At 42.4% G+C, this 16,484-nt stretch overlaps 1 protein-coding gene across 1 annotated transcript in view; it reads left to right on the plus strand.

The window, feature by feature from the left end:
- The window catches only part of egfem1 (EGF-like and EMI domain containing 1), a 63,596-nt gene extending 47,529 nt beyond the window's left edge, over positions 1-16,067 (plus strand). The window contains exons 24-36 of the mRNA XM_073488298.1: positions 4,731-4,859; positions 5,534-5,662; positions 6,566-6,694; positions 6,822-6,950; positions 9,234-9,365; positions 9,741-9,869; positions 9,989-10,117; positions 11,558-11,686; positions 11,898-12,026; positions 12,179-12,307; positions 14,778-14,906; positions 15,017-15,145; positions 15,988-16,067. Coding sequence (XP_073344399.1) covers positions 4,731-4,859; positions 5,534-5,662; positions 6,566-6,694; positions 6,822-6,950; positions 9,234-9,365; positions 9,741-9,869; positions 9,989-10,117; positions 11,558-11,686; positions 11,898-12,026; positions 12,179-12,307; positions 14,778-14,906; positions 15,017-15,145; positions 15,988-16,067 — 1,631 coding nt within the window. The remainder of the gene's footprint in view (positions 1-4,730; positions 4,860-5,533; positions 5,663-6,565; positions 6,695-6,821; positions 6,951-9,233; positions 9,366-9,740; positions 9,870-9,988; positions 10,118-11,557; positions 11,687-11,897; positions 12,027-12,178; positions 12,308-14,777; positions 14,907-15,016; positions 15,146-15,987) is intronic.
- Positions 16,068-16,484: the final 417 nt, after the last annotated feature.

Genomic DNA, 16,484 nt, shown 5'->3' on the forward strand with positions numbered 1-16,484 from the left:
ATAAACTGAAAGATGAAGTGTTCCTTTATGGGTTGAGAAAATTCATATTCAACTGGCAATAGACAACAGGCAATAGCAAGCTTTCTGCCTCAACGTATCATTATGAGGTGAATTGATTGTTTGATTGCATTGGCTCTCTAAACCTCGCTATCACTATACAATTTTGCCCCAAGGCACGCGGTCAGCCGGGGAAAGGATTTCTTCATTTCTAAAGACTAAATGATTGAATAAACTCATGTGACCCTGAGGAAAACCGAAACGATCCAGTTGTCTTTGCAACAGCGGTGCAAACAATATTACCACTTGGAAACGCTATGGGGGGAAGAGTCGTGTTGCCACTAAGGTAACTAGTAATATTAAACCAAAAACATCTGTTACAATAGTAAACTACTGACCAGGACGCTTTTTCTGAATAATGAGTACTTCTACCTTTGATACTCAGTCTGGTATTAGTGCCTTTAAATAAAAGGTCTGATTACTTCATTTTCCAATGCTTATTAGGTAGTAAACATAATATTTTTGAGTTTGGGGCTGTTGGTTGGACAAAAGCAGCAGTCTTAATACTTTACCTCCAGCTTTAGGAAATTCCAATTGGCATTTTTTAAAATTATCGTTATTATTATTATAATTAAGATGATGATTATTATTATCAGACTAAATGATTAATCCAAGTGATTAATCTGTAAACCTACACAATAATATCCAGATTATTTGAGAATCAAAGCCCTAATTTTCACATCTTATATGTTAACATATGTTGAGTTAAGTTTGAATACTTTCAGAAGGCACTGCCAGTTTGAGTTTTATTCTCAGATGCTTTGTTAAATTATCCATCCTGACCTTGTTGAACTTTGAGTGATATGTGACAAATATGTCAGCCCATTTGTTTCACCTCATCCCCACTGAAGGCACGACTGCCTTTAACTCTTAAGACACTAGAGGGCGCTGCAGGACATTCTTCTGATTTTCTCATCTCCTCCCCGGTTTGAGTGAATCATCACACAGATGAATCATCAGATTGTCCGTGTAATGTCATAAGCAAAACCACTTTAAAACCACACAAATCCCAAGATATAATTTGTATTAGTCATTCTGGGATAGATGGACTGTATTTCATAGGCTGCAGAGTTGAGCATCCTGCCATAGCAAACCCTTCATGTAACTTATATTCTTCTCATCATGGGGATATTTTTACTGAACCCAAAGACAAACCGACAGTCCAGGAGTCTTAACAACGTAATAGATTTGTTCTTGATTATAGTCTTTTGACTTGAAGTGGCCTCGTGTTATTACAAAGTGTAAGATTTAGTATAAGTGTACTACCAGGACCAGAAATTCATACCACCTCCGTAGCGCACGGGGCATCGTAAATCACGGCCATGTCACACTAGAGCAGAGCCTCACGTCCCCAGTCATAACAGTCTAATGGCCTCAGACGCAGACGTCACTCTGATTGGACGTTGCTGTGGAAATAGGGCTATCGGTCTGACTCGGTTCTGTTTTCTGAAGGCCTTCTCTGCTCAAACAGAGGTGTCCAGTTTCTCAGTCTTCTGCTGGGGCCTCTTCCTTCAGGAGAAGTCAGGAAGAGGCCTGGGCTGTGAGAAGGACCAGATCCTCTCGTGTTCATCTGTTTCACAGCATTCAAATGGAAAGAGATGACTTTCCTTCTGAGTGTTTGATTCTACGTGGGCGATTTCTTATCCATGCACTGGCTTTCATTATGTTATTCACGGACATAACGGCTTTCTAAAACACTCAGAAAGCTTGTAACTATGGCAAAATGCATAGTTTCATTGAGTATTCTTGTGGCGTTGAGGTTGATTCTAAACGTTTCAGTCAAGTTTTGTCAGAGGAAACGAGCTATTGTGCTGACATGGGTCCTGCACACTGGACCACTTCTTCAATTAGCGCGGATCGTGCTGCGTTTCTGGTCTGCAGCTTTGATGTCTGCATCAAAATAGTTCATTTGGTCGCAGTAAAAAGGAACTCTGGTTCGACTGGCATCGAACATCCGCGCTATTGTCGTAGAAGCTTGGTTGTTTTGTTGTTGTTGTTGTGTAGCTTTCTTTGAGTGTATAGATCCTGAATGGCACCAGGAAGTTCTATTCTGTGTTCTCTCTATCCGCTCTATTTCTGTGGTCTGCTCTCCCCGGCTGTGTGGTCCCTGGACCAGCTTTATGGGCTGACAGCAGTGGCTCTTACACAACCAGGGATCTGGAAATAATCCTCCTGTCTTAAAGAGCTCATTTAGTCTAGAGATGGAGTCTTTCAGCGATGGCACAGTGTGTGTGCGTGTGTGTGTATGTGTGGACCAGGTCCTCTTCGCCTACCTATAAACAAAGACAGTGAGGGAAGAGTCCTCACTTACAAACACTTGCAGACACTGTGCTAATATCAGAAGACAGATTGCTGCTCTGTGGTTAATATGGAAACCAGTCGCCCCCTGCCGGCATAAACATATAATAAAGCATTCAGAAGTGTCAGAGGATTTGTGTCAGTGTGTGTGTGCTGCAGTTGAAAAGGAAGAAAAGTGTTTAAACATGTTGATGTACAAAGGCCTTATTTTTTAAAGGTGCAATACACAAGACTTGTCCACTTTTAAATCATACAAACAACAAACAGGGGCAGCATATCACAAGAATGATTGCTAACCGCTGCTAACCATATTTTCTTATACATCCATGAGTGTAGCTATTTTTAGCTTGTTAGCTCAGTTAGCCGTGCAGCTAGCCAGACTACCAGGGGAGTGTTTCTGTTTACGCTGCCAGCACATACCTTTGGAGCGCTGGGAGAAAGAGGTTTTCAGGCCCGGGGCTAGCTTGTTAGCATGCTAACCTCAGCAGATATCTCTTCAACACTGTTATTTCTTCACCTTCTGGTGATAATGTTAGTTAAATTTAAAATGTTTTGCACTAATGTTCTTACATACTGCACCTTTAACATCATAGATGCATTGAGCCCCCGTTGTTCATTGGTAAATAAATGACATTTCAGTAAAGCTGCGACATTACGTCGATTAATCACTTAATCACCAACTATTTAGGTAATCGATTAATCGTTTCGGCCATTTTTCAAGCCAAAAATTCAAACATTTGCTGGTTCCAGCTTCCTAAATCGAAGGGTATTCTGCTTTTCTTTGTAGTTTATGATAGTAAATGAAGAGTCTTTGGGTTATGGAATATTTCTGAGACAAAGAAACACATAAAAGACGTCAATTTAGGATCATTAATAAGGATTTTTCTTAATTCCTTGACATTTTATAGACAACATGAAAATAATCAACATAATTGTCACAATCGTGTAACATTCCTGAAACAATAAAACAGGACAGAAAGATGTTGCCATGGCGTCGGCGATTGCTATCATAATAATAAACAATAAACCATAGATTTTTGCTACAGTACTACCACAGAGCTAATGTACAGCTGGGTTAAAATGACAGCATCGTCAGCGGGCTGGCTTTAATAACATCACAGCCTAACCACTACAGAGGCAGGCGAAGACGTCATGCTGTCAGCGTGGGAACACAGCGATGACCATGCCAGAAAGTGCTGAGCAGCAAGGATACTTTTCCAAATTTGAGGCATTGAGGCAGGAGTAGGAGGAGGAGGAGGAGTGGACAGCATCATCAATTGGAGCAGGAGAAGGAGGGTATGATGCATAAACTGTAGGGAAACACCCTCAGATATACGTAAAACCACCACGTTACACATTCCTGTTGCCCTTACAATTTGTGGCTTCCGTTGGTAACATGCTCCACTGCTTTCCTTATAGATAGAGGAGGTAGTATATAAATGAAATGAAAAGCCGCTGGCTGCCGAGATAATTGGGACAGACTCTGCCCAAACCCTCAGCAGGCTCACATTTTCTCACATAGAAAACAGAAGAGGGTACTCGATGAGAGCAAAGCCTGCAACAGCTGTCAATCACTCAAACTTTGGCAGTCAATAAAGACCAGGATGGACGACGTTTACGTTTGGCAAAAATAAAGCTATCACGCATGAGTTAGGATGTGATCTCTGCAGTGACAAACTGAGCGATCAAAAATAGGCTGCGAATAAACACAGTCATTCTTTCCTGCTCTGGTGAAGTCATGCTTGCAGACAATATTTACATCCCAGCAGAGGGACGGCTCATTCACCCCGCTGCCTCTGGCTAGGTTCTTGTGGATGGGAGGCACTGTGTTTACCAAACTCTCTGAGTGTCAATTGAGTCTACACACACTCTCCTTGAGAATGGGAAACAGATTCTCACACTGGCATCTCCTTGCATCAGCAGCGATACTGTAGGTATACAGTATGTGTGTGTGGGTTTGTGTGTGGGGGTGTTGCGGGGGCACAGTAACCTGGCTTTGTTTTGCCGTGTATTGGTAGGGCCTGTGGACTCAGCAGGTGCTCTAATTACCGGCTCTCTGTGCCCCCTCAAACCCCCGAAAAGGGAACGGCCTCCGAGCCGCCGTCGACTTTGATGTGGCACAGATCCACCACACATGTGGGACATGAGCTCACTTAACGAACGCAGACCCTCTGCAAATGAACAGCCGCAGCGTGGTACTGCAATTTGATATTGGTATTTTCAGTAGGTGGTAAGACAGAGAGGGAAAGTAGGAGGAGGAGAGGAGAGGGAGAGAAAAAAGAAGAAGAAGAAGAAGTTGGCATCTAAACCTTTTCCTCTCCTTTTTTATGAAGCCGCCAGTTCTAACCAGTCGGATGTTTTATCTTGGCCCACAGTGTGCCCGGACGGCTTTTACGGTCTTGACTGTGGCCAGATGTGCGAGTGCAGGAACGGTGCCCGCTGCCACCACATCACAGGAGCCTGCCTATGCACCGCCGGCTGGGCAGGACCACACTGCATTCTGGGTAATGGAAGCCACATCATTAAAACGGGGTGTGAGGGAGGCCCTCACTGCAGTCCATCACGACATCCTCTCCTTAAACGCAGCTATGATGTGTTTGTGAACAATTATCTCTATAATGAGACTTCGCCAATGACTTTTTTAGGGATGGGTAAGGGCGGCGAGAGGGGGGAGGAGAAGAGTGCCCTCGGGGATACACGCTTTAATTGAGGTCTATTCTGGATAAATGCACCCACGTGTTTATAGCGATCAACATTAGGAGAACTCAGAAGACCCTTTAGTAGAAAACCAATCAGTGTTCTCATGCTAAAGTTTTCATGCTGTAGTTTTAATGAATGCAGTGAAATGCCCACTAAAGTTCTTAGTCTGTCATTCTGCAGGCTTATTCAAGACTTTCCTCTTGCCACAGCCATTTTGTGGTCCTAACTACCAGAGTCAGAGTCAGCAGAAAGCCACTAGCATGACTTAATGATGCATCTCTGTCATTAGCGCACTTTCCTCTTTCTTCAACTCCAAATGTCATCTTGTACGTTTACAATATGCGTGCTGAAAATGTCCTTAAGACCGATAGTCTCATAAAGTTGCTGCAGATAAGGCTGCCGTTGCATTTTAAGTTAATATTAAATGCGTTTTGTGTGTGTGTGTGTGTCTACTTGTGTGTGTGGTTTGTGTTGGTAGGATGCCCAGAGGGTCATTTCGGGGAGCAGTGCAGTCAGACCTGTGAGTGTCAGAACGGAGCCAGGTGTGACCACGTCACCGGGCGATGCAGCTGCACGGCCGGGTGGACCGGAGTCAGCTGCCAACTGCGTGAGTAGCTCATCACTCAGCGTGACAAACCCTGTCCAAAGCTATTTTCTTAAAAGACAATATGAGTGGTTTTGCATGTTTTAGCTCATTTACGACAAATTACCAATACATTACATCACAGCTATAAGTTTTACAAACCATGCTGCTGAGGTTGGGAAAGTTGGACGTATTTGGTGTGCTGTTGCATCCAGTGGTTTTCATTCATTTTTATTCATTCACTCAGACTTGCCTAACCCTAACCCAGCTCAAGACCATGCTTTAAAGAGTATCTATTTTTACACTGTACATGAATGAGTGGATAACAAATGTTGCCTCCAGCTAATGTGTCATGGTATCGCCTGATTTCAAAAATGTTCAGCACAAACTGTAAAGTAGTATATATGCACATAAAATCGCAATAACGTACACCTCAAGAGTGAAAGTATGAGTGATATTGGGATGAGATTACTTTCATTTGTTCCTCAATAAAAGGCTAAAATATGAAATATTTTGGACCTGACATGGTGCGCACAGTTAAATTAATCACTTCAAAGGTGCAATATTCATGATTCTTTGTCGATAACGTCCAAACATTTACTGAAATTATCAACAGAATGTGAAGAAATAACAATAACAACACCAACACACACCCGGTTCCACAAATTTCCAGTGTGGCGGCTACCTGCACGGCTAACTGAGCTAACTGGCTAACGGCAGCTACATTTAGCAGCCGTTAGCAGTTACTTTGGTGATACGCTGCCCTCTATCTTTTTTGAAAATGAATTTGACCTTTAATCAATATGTTTTAAATATTTAATGTCTGATATAGTATGTTAGTAAAGACTATTAGCTTTTTGTGTAATTGTCTGCAACCCATTCATGTCATTAACTCTTCATACCGTTCTGTGTTATATGTGAGTTCAGCCTGTACTGCAGGGCAGTATGGTGAACACTGTTCTGGACAGTGTCTGTGTCAAAACGGAGGCACTTGTGACAGTGAGACCGGCCAGTGCTCCTGCCCGCCCGGCTGGACTGGGGCCGCCTGTGAGTTAGGTGAGTTTAGGATGAAACATTTTGTCCACCCGTCTCTTTCTGTTCACTTCAATGTCAAGGAAAAACTCCTCTGTATTTATTTCTTCAGTGTAACTTCCATCTGAGGTTTCCTTTCCCTCTCTCCTAGAGTGTGAGGAAGGACGTTATGGAGAGGACTGCGCTCAGGCCTGCAGCTGTACCAATGGAGGGAGATGTGACAGAGTGACAGGAAGATGTGTGTGTCTGCCTGGTTGGACCGGAGAGCTCTGCCAGTCAGGTGACTTCCTAAACCTCACATCAGCACTGTTGCACTACAGCATATTAGTACATAGTTAGCATTTTCCAAAATCTAATGAGTACACGCAGTATTATCTGTAATCTGTTTTTCACCTGTCCCATTGAAATATATACTGTAGATATACAGCCAGCCTGCCATCTAGCACTTTCTCTGTATTTTGCAGCTAATGTGTCTTGTTGAGTCTTTCTCTCACTCTGCATCTGTGCTGCATTTGCTAACATTTCTTTCTAGCAGCAGCAAAACAAAAGTGAAGGTCTCCTTACTCTTGGAATCATAAAACTTGCTGTGTCAAAACAATTTATGCAATTAGCCTTGAGTAAATAAACATTGTAAAACAGGAACATTTTAAAAGCATTTTGTCCTCAGACTCTAATGTTGTATGCTGAACGCCTGCGTGTTTTGTCTGAAGCCTGTTCTAAGGGATTCTTTGGAGAGGGCTGTGAGCACAGTTGCGACTGCGTCCATAGTACGAGTTGCCACCACGTGACGGGCCGCTGTGAGTGCGAGCCAGGCTGGAGGGGAGCCAGGTGTGACAAACGTAAGTGTGTACAGGACGGAGGAAATTGCAGCGGAATGAACCTGGCAATAGAGGTGCTTTGAACACAAGTGTAAAGTGACTGTGTGTGCCTGCATGTGTACGTCGACTCCCCAGCCTGCCTTCCTGGGTCCTACGGTGCTTCCTGTACCCAGCGGTGTCAGTGCCAGGCTGGGGTGTCCTGTCACCATGAGACGGGGAGGTGCGGGTGCCCGGCTGGACTCACAGGACCTGGCTGCGAGAAACGTAAGAAAGACAATCTATCTTGGCAAGATAAAACTTTGCTGAACAAATTTAAAATGGTTTACTTGTGAGCGCCGCATTTTAACCGATTTTAAAAGGGACAGTTCACACCCAAATCAAGAATACATATTTTTGATCTTCTTCCATTAAATTCCAGAGAAGACAGACATCTCTACAGCTTCTATCTCCAAAACTCTGCAACTCATGAGAAAACAATCTAGATGGATAAATTAAACTATAGGTGAGAGAAAGAAACATGTAGTTTTATGTTTTGGGTGGACTGTCCCTTTAAGACTCACTACTCATGTACAGCCTTATGTATATTAAGGCTTGGGACATGGCTAATATCACTGTCATGTGTTTAAAACCATTTGGCTGACATATGTGCCTTGTTGATAGCAACACTGTCACCTAGAAACACAACAGGAAGGAAAGGCATCATGGGAGTAAAGTGATCACCAGGAATCATTCTGTTAATACTGATTAAAAATTCTTTTTTTCCTCGTCCTCCAGGGAAAGATTACCATTTATTACATTCCAGGAAATGCACTCTACACCAGCACTAAACCCTCGCTGTCATAGGACTTTATGCTAATGTTTCATTATTTAGACCATACCCTTCAGGACTGTATACGAGCAGCCCTTCACCACTCCCTCCGCCCACCCTCACCACCTCAGCTCCCTTCCTCTCCTCACACACTCCCCAGACATCTGATAAATGTTACACACCAGTTGCCAAGTAAAACAGAAGGCATTGTTTTTGTCTCCTCGGCGGCGGATAAGGGCCTTTGGAAGGCAGACATGCATAATGACAGCGCCGTAATTGCCTCTTTAGTCTGGAGTCCTTTCTTATCTGTCCCCCACGCTGCCTGCTGCTGCCTGACTGAGTAGCCGAATGCTGCGGTCTCACCCGAAAAACATGTTCGGTTCACAGATTCATCTTGTTCACGATGACTGATTGTCCGCGGGCTCCATTCATTATTGTGATGAGCGTATATGTATGTATACAGAGAGAGTGTGTGAAAGAATGTCCCTCTACGTCCATCTGGGTTCGGGCACCAGGGAAAGTTGTTGGGAGTTTTGGTTTTGTTGCCAGTCAGTGCTGAATGTCCCAGTACGTTCACAGAGTCATCTGAGGAAGGAAAGGGAAATGGTGTTTGTCTTTGTTCCCACAAACAACTGAATGTGTGCATGTTTGAGGCCCAATCTGTAGTCTTTTTCAAAATGTTATCAAATATAGGCATAGCTGTAATGACGTAACATCATGTTGGAGTTGTTTTAGTGTAATTGGGCATCATTCATTCACAACAACAACAACAACAACAACAACAACAACAACAACAACAACAACAACTCATGAAAGAGTGTAGGTTCCAATGACCTTTCTTTCCCAGCAAGTCATACACTCACTTCTTTCTTAATTTGACCTAATACTCTCTCCACTGTTGTGTATATGTAACATGTTTCTGGATGTATCATCCTAGCTTGTCCTTCTGGCATGTTCGGGCAAAACTGCAGCCAGCTGTGCCAGTGTTCAGGAGTCCAAGAGCAGTGTCATCCTGTAACGGGGAAATGCAGCTGCTTACCTGGTTACTACGGGGATCGCTGTGAGCTACGTAAGTGTGTCATTGATTCACTGCTGTCAGAGCGGAATTATACAAGGCATGCACTGATATGCCTTAAGTTACACAGGGCATGATTAGATACATTTCAAGTGACGTTAAGGATTCATATATTATACAAAAATAAAAGCCAGTCAGAGCTTTGTGTTTTTGGTCACCTGTCATTTTGTTGTTTTTCTTTTTGTAATGATTGACTGTAAAATGTGCAAATTTTCACATACACACAAAACTAAACTGATCTGCTACCATGGATGCTGTATTCTGCAAGTTAAAAAACAAAAAATCTCAATTCAATAGCATAATAATAATTACCTTTCCCCCCCTTTTTTTAAATTCTTGTTTCATCTCTCCGTTGTGGTTTGTCTCCAGGATGTCGAGCGGGGACTTTTGGGCCACACTGTAAGTCGAGATGCAGCTGCATCAATGGTGGTCGCTGTGACTTCAGGACCGGGACTTGCCACTGTCCTCCTGGCTTCATTGGAGCCAACTGCAGCTTAAGTACGTCAGGAAACCTTTTGTATTGGAAAATTCTGAGGCAATATGAAATAGAGATATTCATCGTCATAACTTTTTGTATTTGTAGTTGTGCGTGAATGAAGACGTGTTCGTTTCTGCAGGTTGTCTGAGTGGATACTACGGGAAGGACTGTGCTAAACTGTGCTCCTGTGGGGAAGGAGGGCAGTGCCACCCAGCAACTGGGAAGTGTATCTGTGCCCCTGGTAGGATGGGACAGTCCTGCCAACAAGGTAACGATAAGCCGATGTCTTTGATTGTTACCTTGTGCTGGGGAGTATGACACAACTGTCCTCGCTGTTTATGCCATCACTTGACATTGCTGGGTGTCACATTTATCAGATCTTGCTTCCAAAAGGGCGCTGTCTAAACATTTTGGTCCCAAATTTTAAGAATTGGTGTCAGAGGTCACCTATAGGGTCATTTCAGGGGAAAGACATGACATTGAGGTGAGAGGACTTTTAGTGTTTTTCATGTCGAAATATAAGTATCCAGCGCTTCTGTGTTCAGTTCTCGGGAGTGAGAACCATAGTGGAATCAAACCTTTAAATTCATTTTTAACATCGACTCACCATTAAAATAACACGGGGACTATCACCCCCACGATGGGAATGATTGTCATGAGACATATTGGACTGTCTTCGTCTTTTACAGAATGAGCTTAAGGAGAGTAAAATCACTCCTGTCCTGGCTGACACTTTAGGCTCCCATTACACATTGAAAGGGATTGTATTAAGATACAGTTTTTGAGGAATTTAAATGAAAGTAAAAAGTGTGACAACCAATACATTCTCCCCTGTATTTGTAGTACTTAAAGTGTGCAGTTTTAATACTTAGTATAGAGAGGTACTGTATTTTGTATTAGCAAATAAGTTAAAAAGTAAAAATAAACAAACAAAAATACTGTTAATAATAACTGCCATTTGGCTTCTATCAACTACATTACATAGGCAATTTATTATCAGCTATGAGTAGAATGGTATCACAGATATCTTTTACCCTCTCTGATGTACAAAGAGTCATCACTGAGACAGACATGCATCAGTGAGAACCACCCCCTAATGAGTTCTTCAGAAGAACGAGGCCTAACTGGAGAGTGAGAAACAACATATTTTACTGTGTATTTGAGTAACAAATTCTCCATTTCCTCAGTGTGAGGCCTCTGATGATCACAGAGCTGTTTTCCCGGGAAACGGAGGCACAGTCGGGTTGACTTAATCTCTCCCTTTATCAGCAATTCGGATGGATTACAAGCGGGGATTTCCATCACTGCTTGCACTAAATGTTCTCTTCTTCTTTAGCCTCCTGCTGCATGTACTTGGACGCACCACCACTTAAGTTCCTCTTGTTGAATGTTTACAGAAACCTATAAGTAGCTCGTTCTCTGTGTTCCGTGTCGCTGGATTTGGCAAGGAAGCAAACAAATAAACAGGGAAATCAAAGACGGCCTACTTATTGTTTTCCCAATCTAAATTACCCAGAGAGGCATGATTATTCTTTTATATCAGTGCCAAATTAGACTACTTTGCCATCTCCTTAATGAACTGTTGCTTAAATAAACATGAGTGTGGTTAGTGCAATCTTGTGAGTGTGTACTTGTGTGTGTGATAAGAGACAGACAGAGGGGCCTGCAGTTCTTGTCTTGTCCTGATATCCTCTGAATGTTCCTCCAGCGTGTCCTAGGGGGCGCTACGGCCTGCAGTGCAGAAACACATGCGGCTGTCAGAACGGGGGTCTGTGTGACCCTGTCGACGGGTCTTGCAAGTGCGGACTGGGCTGGACTGGATTGCGCTGTGACGCAGGTACAACCTCACGGGCAAGAAACACAACAGAAAATAATCAGAAGTGAACAAAACTGTGATCTGTTCATGGGAATCTGAAAACAACAGCAAACAGCAAAACTGCTAGGGGAAACTTCTCTGAATCAGATGACCCACAGCTGAATCATGTTGCTTATACTCAAGGTTTCTTGAAAATGTACAACTTAGTGTGTGTGTTTGTGTGTATACGCAGCCTGTTCACAGGGAAAATATGGTCTTGATTGTGCACAAGACTGTCCATGCCTCAATAATGGGACCTGCGACCGCTTTACTGGCACCTGCAGCTGTACCGCTGGATATTACGGCCACGCCTGTCAACACAGTATGCAAACACTCACTCACTCATAATGAAAAAAGAAACTTGGTGATAAGGTTGCCAGACAGTGGCTCTGCTGACACTTACGATTACAAATACAATCTCTAACCATACCCTGAAACAAGTGACCTGAATTCAGTGTCTTGTGTGTCTCTTAGGATGCCCATCTGGGTTCTTTGGAGGGAACTGTGCACACACGTGTGACTGCAAAGTGGGGCAGACATGTGACCACGTGACAGGCCAATGTGTGTGCCCACCAGGCTACCATGGCACACAATGCCAAAGGCGTGAGTATATATGACTATTATGAGGTTAATTATCAACTGAAGTCAATAAAAGTTCACGACGGGTTTAAAAAATCATTAAATGTAAAAGTAAACAGACAGATTTTGATTGAATGAAACAAATATAAAGTTAAAAGTGCCCAGTAAAGACGTAATATATCCCGGTAACACTTCACACTGAAGATAACACCTTGAGTGTGATATGGGGGCTTTCATTGTGAATTATAATGTATTAATAATGCTTTACGACTACACTCATAAACACACAATGCTTTATGATGCACTTTATCAACAGTCATAAAACATTATAGGTGTGACTGATATTAAATTAAAAGTTCAAGTGTCTTATGGATGCTCTAACTGATTATAAACTGGAGGTTAAGTGATAGGGCTGATAATACAGTATGACTGTGTATATTCACCTATACACATCTCAACAATCAACTGTAGTAAGGACACATAGTATGCTCTAATAATGCAGTTTCATAAGTTATCAGTGTATTTGTAAAGGATTGATGCATCTATCATAATTCATGCTTCATCACAGTGTTACATTGTTGGTAAGTAAAGTGTAATGCATTTTGTACTTCAATTTCCTTAACTCAGCATAACACCAGGGAACGACTGATGTGTTTTTTTCAGGGACGATGATGATACCAGTTATTAATAATCAAGAAGACAGAAAAACGATATTTGGAACAGATATACATTTGCATAAAAAATGAAGATCTTAGCGTCAAAACTTAGAATAAACACTGATGGAATGTGACTAAGTATAATTTACCCAATACTGTACTTCAGTACAATTTTAAGGTACTTGTATTATATGTACCGAGTATTTCCATTTTCTGCTACTTTATGCTTCCACTCCACTACATTTATTTGTGGAGGATGCTTAAAATTAATTTATTTTATGGGCAATCGATACCGATAATTGGAAAAATGCTGAATACTGGCCCAGATGACAGCTAATAATACAGTATGGATTAATATAGCATACTATGAGTTTACTACAGGTGATTGTTGAGAGGTGTATAGATGAGTATAGGTAGTCATAGTGTATAATAACCTCCATTAGTCAACCTCTAGTTTATAACCAGTCAAGAGCATCTAAAAGACACTTGAACTTGTAATTAATTAGTAATCACATCTATAATGTTTTATGACTGATTATGATTGTTGCTTCAGGGAGTATGTGTAGTCATAAACGTGTCACTATGAATGCCTCATAATGTAGTAAAAATGTGGTCTTGATAGAAAATGTCCCCATATCGCATCTTTAAAATACCTTTTAGGTTTTTGAGACAAAACACTACGAAGCACACATAGTCTCAGATTTGTGCACATTAGCAAACAGCCACCTGGATGCCCAGCTGCAGTAGGACACAGGAAGACACTATGAGCATACATGAATAAGATATTTAAAAGAAAAACTAGTCTGTGTGTTCTGGCAGGCAGACAGACAGGCGAGTAGGTAGGTGGGCAGGCGAGCAGGCTGGTTATTTGATGAGAGACAGGTGTTTCCTGACTGCTTAATGCATTCCTGTTACATCCCTGTGCCCTCCTGCCTGCTCGTGGGGCTCTCAGCCGCAGTGTGAGCGCCTAAATGGCCACTTCAGTCCCAGCAGGAGATATGACTTAGCATTGCAGAGCAGCTGTAAGGCAGCCACAGGCTCCAGAGACAGACCTGGCTCTATCTCTGTGTGTCTGCATGAGAAAATGTGTGTTTTCTTATCACTGAATGTGTGATGTGAGTGAATCTGTTTTTGTAACTATATATACTTAAATGTCCATTGATAGAAAAGTGAAAAGGTGTTGCTCATCATCACACTCTTTGGGATATTGTTCACTTTGTTAAAGTATGCTTCATGTGACAAGATGATAAACAGAAGAGAAATGCACACAGCCCATATTCAGAAGCTGTGCCTTCAAACGAACTGTCAGGACAGTATACAGTACACAGTCACCGCCCTCAGACACGCCCCCACCACAGCACAAAAATCCAGATGCTGAAACACGGTGGGCGATGCCTGCTCAGGCCTGTGAGAGCTGACCAATCAGAACCGACTGGACTTTGTCGGAGGGCGGCCTTTAAGAGACAGGCATTTAAACGGAGCGTTCAGGGTCCAGAGGGTGAATGGAGGTGCTGCAGCAATAGGCAGTATGAGAAAATATAACGTGTTCTTTTAACATTAAAGCATGTAAACATTTTCTTGCAGAAACCTAAAATAAAAATATGAACTCAAAAATGAGCATAATGTGGGACCTATAACTAGCAAAAACACAAAAATAGATATTAGGGCAACCCCTACTTTCCAATCTAAAAAGTAGGTTTAATGAGCCAATAATCCATCCTTCTTGTAGTATGTAGGGACAAGGGTTATGCAATTAATGCAGACAATGAAATCGCTTAGAACTACAGTAATACAGCTGAATATATGTGTGTTCATCTGTGTTTTTCTTTTGTTTCCAGGGTGTGAAGCTGGCAGGTTTGGATTGAGCTGTGGGCAGTCATGTGACTGTGCTGGTGAGGCTCCATGCGACCCATCGACCGGACGGTGCCTCTGTCCCCCAGGAAGGACAGGACAGAGATGTGAAAAAGGTAGATGTCACCTTGGAGCAAAGAGATGTTTCAATTTTAATTAAAAGAAATTCAGAAAATGCCCAAGAACTTTTTGAAATCTCCCTCCTTTCCGTTCTTCTCTGTCTCAGACTGTGGTGGAGACCGTTTCGGCCCCAGCTGCTCCCTGCAGTGCAATTGTTCCAACAGGGCCCGCTGTGATGGGCTGAGTGGGCGATGCCTGTGCCCACTCACCTGGCTGGGCCCAACCTGTAGTGAAGGTAAACCTAAGCTCCCACTGCCACACACATACACACACACACACACATACAAAGGTTGAAGAAGTACTCAGATCTTTCACTTAAGTAAACTAATCAGTACTACAGTGTATAAATACTCTATACTAATACTAATACTATTACAATTTTGCAGAATCTATTATTTCAGAATCATGCGTATTTTATCACTGGGTTATAATTACTAATGCGTTAATCAGGTGGTTCAACTACTTTATATATTTTTAAAGTTTATTGTTAATCTATAAAATCACCTCAAAATGTATTTTTAGATTATATTTTGTATTATTAATCTAAATCTGCAAAGTGACTAGTAACTTAAGTTGTCACGTAGATGAAGTGTAGTAAAAAGTATCATAGTTAAGTAAGTATCATAGTTGCCTCTGAATTGTAGTGTAGTAGAAGTATAAAGTAGCAGAAAATGGAAATACTCAAGTAAAATACCTCAAAATTGACACTCACACACACTCACAATGACACACACACACACACACACAGACAGACACACACATACACACAAGGTCACGGGCTGTAAAGCTGAACCAGCTTTAGTGAAATACTGTGTCATGAAGTGTGAGAGGCTGAGCCCCATCACTCTGTGTGTCACCCTGTCTCCCTCAATAGCCGCTCCTGTCTCCTGACAGTTATTTTAATCTGCACCCAGCATGGAGCCGGGCTCGAGGCTGTCTTCATTTTACCTCCTCAAAGCCGAGCACACGGGAGACTACGTACCAGTTACTTCTCCTCCAAAAAACCCAGAACATTTGCTTTTGATTATCAAATAGTGCTGATGTCTTCTTGCTTTCTTTTTTTTCTCCTCTTTTCAGCAGCACTACACCAAACCCCAGGACCACTGAACTCCTCTGTGTCCCAAAGAAAGAGGAGAGCGGGCAGCAAAACCACATAACCAAAGCAGAGGTGCAAACTCCTGACTGGACTCAAACACAGGGCTTGGCTCTGTGAAGCATTACTCATATCATCTTGGTAAAGGTGATGTTAGTAAAGCTGTGTTTATGTGAAACTGGGCCCGGAGCTCGCGATAATCACCCAGTGGACCTGGCATGTGAGGGGCCTTCAAAGGACCATAAACTCCAAACCTACCCGAGAACTTCCAGGGTTACACAGACGTCTTTGCAATACACAGATACCTGCATCGCATTTGTTACTCTTGCTGATTGAAAGTGGTTCATTTGCTTTCCAGTTTGACATTCAATGAGCTGTTTAGAGGTCAGTTTCTTTCTAAAGGACAAGACATGACTGAATGAGAGTCACAGGGGAGCCTTTACAGAGACTACCAACATTCAGTTTTTTCTATGTGTGTCCA

Source organism: Pagrus major, chromosome 2, assembly GCF_040436345.1.
Source record: "Pagrus major chromosome 2, Pma_NU_1.0".
Lineage (NCBI taxonomy): Eukaryota > Metazoa > Chordata > Actinopteri > Spariformes > Sparidae > Pagrus > Pagrus major.